An 8,098-nucleotide genomic window follows, 5' to 3' on the forward strand; every position below is an offset into this window, starting at 1 on the left:
GCGGCGGAAGAGATCCGGGCACCGCCTGCTCCTCTTTTATATAGCCGCGCCGGCAGCCAATCAGCGCCGCCCTCCCGCCCGGCGCCGCAGCGCCCCCAGCGGCTCGCGGCGGGGCTGCAGCAGCCGCCCAGCGGCCGCCATCGCGCGGGCCGGGCCTCCCCGCCGCCGCCGCGCGTCCCCGGTGCGCCCCACGTGCCGCCGCGGCCGCCGCTGCCATGGGCGTGCTGCCGGTGCCGGCGGAGGTGCGCGCCATCCTGCTGGACATCGAGGGCACCACCACCCCCATCGCCTTCGTCCAGGTGAGAGCCGGTGTCCGCCGGCCCCGCGGGGGGCTCCGGTAGCATCGCCGCTCCTGTCGCGACCCCCCAGCCCTGGCGTCGCGGGGGCTCCCGTAGCATCGCCCTTCGTACCGTGACCTCCCCGCTCTGGCAGCTCGCCTCAAGGCAGGCCGAGGTGCCGCCGGGAACGAAAGCCGTGACCCATTTTCTGCGTTTTTCCGAATAATGCGAGAAAATCCGCCTTGTCTTGCCGATCGGCCGCCCTGCGGTGGGCTGGGGAGCAGGGCACTGCCGCGGAGGTTCGGGCAGGGCAGGGATTGTTGCATGGATGGATATAGGGCACTTGGAGTGCTCACAGCCTCATCCCGGAAAAGGCCTCGAGCATCGCTGTTCCTTGGATGGCTGGAGCTGCAGCACCGCACCCGGCTCTGCAGAGAGCCTCGGGTGCGAGCTCTTTGAAGTACGGTGCTTCTTGGCCTTAATGTCGGTAATTCACAGTTTGCAGTAGTCGATAATTCTCGGCGTTATCCGCTGCATTTTCCCTTCGGGAGGCCGGTGCGGTGTGCCGGGGCAGCGTGTCCAGCCGTGCGGGAGGGCAGCGCAGGGACACACGGAGCGCTCGCCACGGGGACTGGAGGGACAGCCAATGCACGCGTGCCTTCCCTTGCCTAGGAAAAAGCTTAAGACTGCGGGAAATGCTGGTTTAGGTGCAGAACCGAGGGGACTGGGAAGCCTGCGAGTCACAGGCGCTTGGAGAGCCGCAGATTGTGACAGCCGGGGTCCCTCCTCTCCGGGAGGCTTTGGTTGGCAGGAGGGAGCGGCTTGCTCGCATGTATGTCCCTTCTCCTGCCGTTCATTATCCCGTATTTCTCCGTGAGACATTATAGTTTTGGGTGGATCTTTGCAGCCAGTGGCTTACAAAGGTGCTTTGTGACCCACATGGCAGCTGAAGGCTCCTGCCTGGCTTTCTAGAGGCTTCTGCTAACACAGTCTAACAGATGAACAGCATGACCTACATCTTTCCTGTCCATGTTCTTCCAGTGCTCTTGATAAAACTTCAGGCCTAGGTGGCATTACAGCTGTCCCCTTGCCCTCAATACCTTTCCGTTCAAACAGTTTGGACAGCTCAGGTTTCTTACTAAACATCTAACAGAGCAACTAAGTTGTTTCTGTCCACTTCAAAGCCGTTTTGCAGTTGTGCAAACAACATGCCATGCACCTGAGACTTTGGGTTTCCACCCAAAGTCTTTCTGTTGCAGGGAGGCCAAATGAGTTTCGATTCTCAATAAAATTCAGTTTGATGGAAATCCTGAAAATGCTTGGAACAAGTTAGTTCATTTGGCCTTTCAGTTAACCTCTATTTGCCTTTGAAAAGTCCTTTGCCTTTGATGGTTCAATGGACACTTTATTCTTCAATATTAGATGATTTTATTTAATCCTTTCTCTAATGTTAGAATTACTGAATCTGCAAAGTAAGGAAGTAGAATGAGTCAGTTGATGGGTGGATTAAGGAAAGATACTAGAAAAGAGAGTATTTGGAGTCTTTCTTCCACACAGACTCATGGCCTATTAAACTTAGTACATCATTGACTGGGATCACTCTTGGCATCCATAAACCATCTGTCTCACTAGCTGTCCACTACTCCAGCTGTCACGTGGGTGTCCCCTCTTAGTTCACAGACTTATGCACTTGCCAAGACTTTTACCCTTTTAAAATCTCCCAAATCACAGGATCCACTGATCTTTCAGAGTCAGTTTGGGAGTTTTTCTTAGCCAGCACAAGAGTATGAAGCACTGCTTTTGAAAAACAATTGGGTCCTTTTGACATGTGAGTTGTAAAGGAGATTAAACCAAGCCAGCAGGTCAGCTGCATTTCCCAGTGCATTTCCTCTTTAATTTCCTCGGATTTAAAAGATAGTTTGAATAAAGGAAATGAGAGTAACTGGGGGCATTACAAGGCTTTTGATTTCCTTAGGCAAGTTTGTGGTAATTCTTAAAGCAATCTGCATTGTTTTTAAAATATACAAGATGGAAAACACAGTATTAGAGCAATAGAAAATCCTGCAGTTCTGCCACCACATCACAATCTCAGGACTGCTGCTTTCTTAATTCAGTAACAAGCTAAAGATGACAGACCTATGGGCCATTTTTTGAGGAGAGGTGAGTTCAGGTTATTTTTTTCCCAGTTAAGAAAAGCTCAGTTCTCTACCCAAAGGAAGGACTTCCCTCTCCTTCTCCTTGACCTGAGGCTTTTCCTGTGCCTGGAGATGCACGGTGGCTGCTTGTGGCTTCTGACTCATGAACACCACTAATGAGAGCAATTTGTAATTATTTCTGATTGCCCTTGGGATCTCTGTGAAGGTTTGTAATTTTCATGTGGCGCTTTTCCCAAACCCTGTTTAATTTCATTGGCAAGACTGTCCTCGGGAGTTCAGTGTCACCAGACCAGGCTTTTCATTTTAAAAGGTCCTCTAGCTTTGGGGAGAGGTTGAGACGTGTTTTCAGAATGACCTTTGCTAGGACAAGTGCCCATCAAGAATACAATAGCATAACTTATCTGTTCAGAGTACATACATTGTCAGCCTTGTACTCCTCAGCTGGTGGGAATGTGGGGTCACTTGTGCCATTTGAGACATTTTTTGGCAAGCCCAGGAAAAGTTATCACCCACTTTTCCATCGAAGGCTTTACAAGTTTCAGCTATGTAAACATTTGTGTAAAAAAATCCACCTGCACTGATCCTGGCCTGAGGCTGGCTCAGTCCTGCGACCAGGTAGACACCCTTGGCAGGAAATTTCACCAGCTGCAGCACTTCAGGGAAGCTTAAATTTGGGGGAAATAACTGTACACAGCAGCACGTGTGAATGGTTCCTTTAAAAGCCAGTCAGCCTTACCTCTGCCAGCTTACAGGAGCAGCCTCTTTTTCTGCCAGGAGACCTTGTTCCCTTACATCAAAGACAACGTGAAGGAGTATCTGCGTGCTCACTGGGAGGAGGAGGAGTGCCAGCGGGATGTCGGACTTCTGAGGAAGCAGGTTAAGTAACAGAGAAATTCCGTGTCTCTGCATTTTCATGGCATGCCTGAGGCTTCAGGTCACTCAGGCTCTCCCGGTCACCCCACATTTGTCCCTATCTCTTGGCCCTCATCCATGGAAGCCAGTTGCCTTGAAGGTTGGATTCTCCCCTATCCAAAGCCTGGGGTTGGGCTTGGCAGGCAGCAGCTTCCTTCAGCTCACCTTGGTCTTCACAGCTCCTGGGCAGCTGTTAAGCCAAGACTTTCCAGCTTTTTGCCTGGTCTGTGCCCTTCTCTTGTTGAATCCAAACGTCTCTTGGGAAGCAGCACAGGGGCACGGGAGAGCACTTGTTCCACACAGGGCAGTGGATGCTGCCTCTGTAGAGGGACACAGAATCAATTTGAAACTTGTGGCCAACACATGCATTTGCTTCTTTGCCTTAATTACAGTCATTAAGTACTTAATCAAGCATAGTTCTCATTAGAGTATTTACAATACAGCTACAGTAACGCTAATTGTTTGGTTTGGAAAGCACAATCCAAGCAAGTATTTCTAAACTTGCCTCAATTTTCTGTTTAGAAAAGCATTCAGACAATGTTGTAACCCTTGTGTGAAGAGCAGTTCAAGCAGTGTCCTGCACAGGAGTGCATGGATGCAGGTGTTAGATCACTTTCCTACATTAGAGGTGTGGAAATTGCTCCACCTCTTCCCTCCCCTCTTTTTATCATGGATGACTGCACAGAATCACAGAATAGTCTGCGTTGGAGGGGACCTGCACAGATCAGCAAGCCCAACTCTGAACAGCCCGTGCAGGGACCAGACCCACAGCCTTGGCATTGCTAACACCGTGCTCTGACGCCACTTTGCAGGCTCAGGAGGACTCCAGCCTGGATGGGGCCGTGCCCATCCCTTTGGAGAGCGGCAGCGGGGAAGAGGAGCTGGAGCGCGTCATCCAGGCCGTTGTGGACAACGTGCACTGGCAGATGTCCCTGGACAGGAAAACCACGGCACTGAAGCAGCTGCAGGGCCACATGTGGAGGGCAGCCTATGCCACCGGGCACGTCAAAGGAGAGTGAGTAATTGTGTGAGTAGTTGTGTGCCCCCTCCTCGGGGGCAGGTGTGGGGGGCATCTTTCCTGAAAGTTTATTAGCAGAAGAGCTGCATAAGCTATTCCTGGGAACAGCCTCACTTACAAATACAAGTAACATCACTAGCTCAGCAGATAAGCCAATATTTGAGAGATTTCTTGGTAAACCGAGAGTAAGGCACAAGTATGAGGCACTTCTTGTAGTTCTCTGTCTTGCATTTTTTATCCCAAATTACACTCATATTTTGGAACAAGTATAAACAAGCCAGGGTTGCAGGGTCAAACCCTTTCAGTTGTTTCCTTCTGCTCTGTCTTTTACCTGTGTGTTTCCTGCCTTTCCACTTCTTTTTGTCTTCAGGTTCTTCTTTATGTTTCAGCCACAACACAGGAGTGCATAAGTAGGGACAACTGAAATTAAGGTTGATCTTCTTATATAAGAGATGCTTGGTTAAACTGTGCATTTCAGGTCTCTAAGTAAGTAAAACAAACCTATAAATTCACAAAGTGTTTTGCCAAATGAGGAACGAGGAAGAAGAAAATGAGCTGACAGAAAAATGTAAACATCCACTAGAGAAAGAAAACCCAAAAACAAGTCAAGAGAGACACATATCCTGTTGGTTTTGTTTTTAGAAACAAGGCTAAATTGTCTTACAGTGACCCAAAAACTGTGGAGAAAGCTGCCTTCTTGGCTGCATTCAAGGAGTGAGATCTCTAAAATCTCCTTGCCTGGCTCTTCATCACCTGCTGCTGGAAGAGACCTTCTGGTTCTGGGCCCTGAGCAGACTGAAAATGAAGTCCCCTTGCAAACTAATGGGACAAAACAAATTGTTACAGTGCCTTGCTAATGATGTCCCTCCAGGTGCCTCTGGGTTTGCCCTTACCTGCTGCCCTGTTTTGTTCCAGAATCTTCGAGGACGTTGTTCCAGCCATCCGGAAGTGGCGGGAAGCAGGGATGAAGGTCTATATCTACTCTTCAGGCAGCGTGGAAGCCCAGAAGCTTCTGTTTGGATACTCTACAGAAGGTGATATCCTAGAGGTAGATAACCTTACCACCTTCCTTACAGCTTCTCCCCCTGCAGAGCACTCCCTTCCCACAACCACCCTTGCTGTAACACTTTGTGAATGAATTCTGTGACAGGAAGGCGGGGTAGTGTGTTTGATCCATGGAAATTCAGCTCAAGCAGTTGACTGTGAAACCTGGCTGCACCGACCCCTTGTTACTGTGGCAGAAAGGGAGGGAGGGAAGTTTATCCCTGCTCTTCAGGTGGCACTCAGCAATGGCCTGTGCTTCTCTTTCTTTCAGCTCTTCGATGGCCACTTTGATACCAAAATAGGCCCCAAGGTAGAAAGTGAGAGCTACAGGAGGATTGCTGCCAGTATTGGGTGTGCCACCAACAACATCCTCTTCCTGACCGATGTCCCTCGAGGTATGTGACTTGCCAGTCCTACTGGCTCTCACCTGTGCAGGGGAGGCAGGTGCTCTTCGGAGGTGTGCTGCTGCCTTCTCACAAGCACCCCAGAAATGCTTCAGCACCTTCCCTCTAGCTGCTGCCATCACACACCCGGGCTTGCACACAGCAGTGGGATGTCCGTGTGGAGCGCTGCAATGAGGGAAAATAGGTCAAGTAGAAAACCTGCCTTTGCACCAGCCAGGAAGGAGAGAGTGCTGAAGCAGAGCTGAAGCACGGCCCCTTTACAAACAGGGTCAGTGGTTTGGCCAGTGCTCAGGGGAAATGATGGTGTTTGCTGTGTTGCTACGTGGCTGGTACTTTGTGTCACTTACGGTTAGGTTGTGTTTGGCAGCAGGAAAACATTGCTTCAGGTTGCCAGGACTTGACTCATGGAAAGCCAGGCTTGAGAAGCTACCTTCATTTCCTGTTTTAGCTGGAAACATCTTTCTGGCAGAAATAGCACTGGGTCTCAGTCTGAGCCAGCTCACTCCCCGAGAGTTAGTCCTTACCTTCTTCCCAGCCTTGGCAGCAGAGCTGGTGGGAGCTTGTAGTTACCTCCTTTTCCCTGGATCATCTTCCAGTGGCCTTTTGTGCTCAGGGAGCAAAAAGAAGCTTGTGACAAGTGACTGGGGGAGGGGGCTGTTTGACTCACAAATGCCATAGGCTGACCACAGCCTTATGACAAGAATTCAGCTGATGGAGCTGGAATGAAGTTGATGGTGTGTGCTGCCTGCAAGGAGCCTTGGACAGCCATCAGCTGGCAGAGGGGAGGGGATGGTGAGGCAGCCAGCTCCTGTCCATTCCTGCAGCTACAGCCATCCACAGCAGGTCTGCCAGGAGCTGGTTCCTCTCTAGAGCCCTGCCAGTGCAAACGCTGCTTTCTCAGTCTCAGCCTTTAGAAGCACTCGCGTGTTTTGGGGCACCCTCGAGCCTTAGGGCCCCTGCTGTGAAGAGGTCAGAAAGCAGCTGTCACCTTCACTGTCCCCACTCTGTTTGTTTCAGAAGCCAATGCGGCCGAGGAGGCGGACACTCACGTGGCTGTGGTGATCAGACCGGGCAACGCAGGACTGACGGACGATGAGAAATCCTATTACAGCCTCATCTCGTCTTTCACCGAACTTTTCTTGCCTTCCTCCACTTAGGGAAAGCGGTGCACGCACAAAAGACTGTGCTTCACCTAATTGTCCTTGTGAAATGTTAGGTCATTTTGTCCATAATCAGAATTTCAAACCAAATCCACATTATGTCTTGGGCCTCGTGCAGGCAGGTATGGATGGAGAGTATGGTGTGGGGTCCCTTGTGCAGTAGGACAGAGGCCTGCTGCCAGCTGGAGCTGGGAACAGGGCAGGGAGCAGTGAGCAGCACCTATGAGCCCTGCTGTTCCTCCCCTTTCCTGGCTAGCAGTTAGCTAAGGGAATACTTCCTTCAAACTCATCCACTGAAATCTGGTGCTGAGATGCCCCACCAAGAGCTCTGTCATTTTTAGAAGCAGTCTGCAAACAAGGTTTATGTCCCCTTGTCCCAGAGGGAGCGCTGGGAACCATGGCGGGATATGTGAGCTTATCCTTGCAGACAGAAGTTCTGGCTAAGTCAAAAACATTCACAGTTAGGATTCCCAAAGGGAAATGCCAACTGTGGGCTATAAAACAGTAGGAGTGGGCTGCCACAGAAAAAGCTAGCCCTTGCTGGAGGCAGGCTCTTTAGACAAGGAGCAGTGTGTATCTTGGCTGTGTCTGCAGCAGCTCTAGGTACAAAACAGTACAACTTGCATATGGAAGCTGCTTAGAGCTCCACAGCCAGCCTACCCAGAATGAAGTCGAGTATACATAAATACAGCTTTAAAAATTAAATTCTGGACACACTTCACGGCTGCATCATGGTGCTGGGCTATGGGATGCAACTGTCTGAACCCCAAAGTCAGCTTGACAGCATTTCTGAAGTATCTCAGCACTGACCCACAGAGCTCCTCCTCCAGGCAAGATCACCCAGTCACACATTCATAGCAGTGGTCAGCTGTGAGAAAACCTTGACAAACTGCTCCTGAGGGCAGACATCCTGCTGCATTTGATGAGAATTAAACCCCTGACCTTTTCATCTTACCTGAATTGTGCCAATGTAGGTCATGGAGCTTTTCCTAATGTAGTAAATAAAAACACAACTTTGCTTTCATTGTGTTCACTCCATCATGGCATTTAGCCTTCCTGTCTTAGCACCAGTGATCCCAGCACCTAAAAGGCAAATTTTATTATTTTATTTCCAAACTTTGAACAC

The 8,098-nt window shown here is 50.3% G+C and overlaps 1 protein-coding gene across 1 annotated transcript; it reads left to right on the forward strand.

Annotated features, from left to right (window-relative positions):
• The first annotated feature begins 130 nt into the window (after positions 1-130).
• ENOPH1 (enolase-phosphatase 1) lies at positions 131-7,990 on the forward strand. Its single transcript, XM_041468302.1, has 6 exons — positions 131-299; positions 3,209-3,310; positions 4,159-4,361; positions 5,280-5,412; positions 5,680-5,803; positions 6,830-7,990. The coding sequence occupies exons 1-6, from the start codon at positions 216-218 to the stop codon at positions 6,967-6,969; spliced, it is 786 nt and encodes a 261-aa protein (XP_041324236.1). The 5' UTR covers positions 131-215; the 3' UTR covers positions 6,970-7,990.
• The last annotated feature ends 108 nt before the right edge of the window (positions 7,991-8,098 follow it).

The sequence above is a fragment of the Pyrgilauda ruficollis genome, unplaced genomic scaffold (genome assembly GCF_017590135.1).
Source record: "Pyrgilauda ruficollis isolate IOZ18807 unplaced genomic scaffold, ASM1759013v1 scaffold217, whole genome shotgun sequence".
Lineage (NCBI taxonomy): Eukaryota > Metazoa > Chordata > Aves > Passeriformes > Passeridae > Pyrgilauda > Pyrgilauda ruficollis.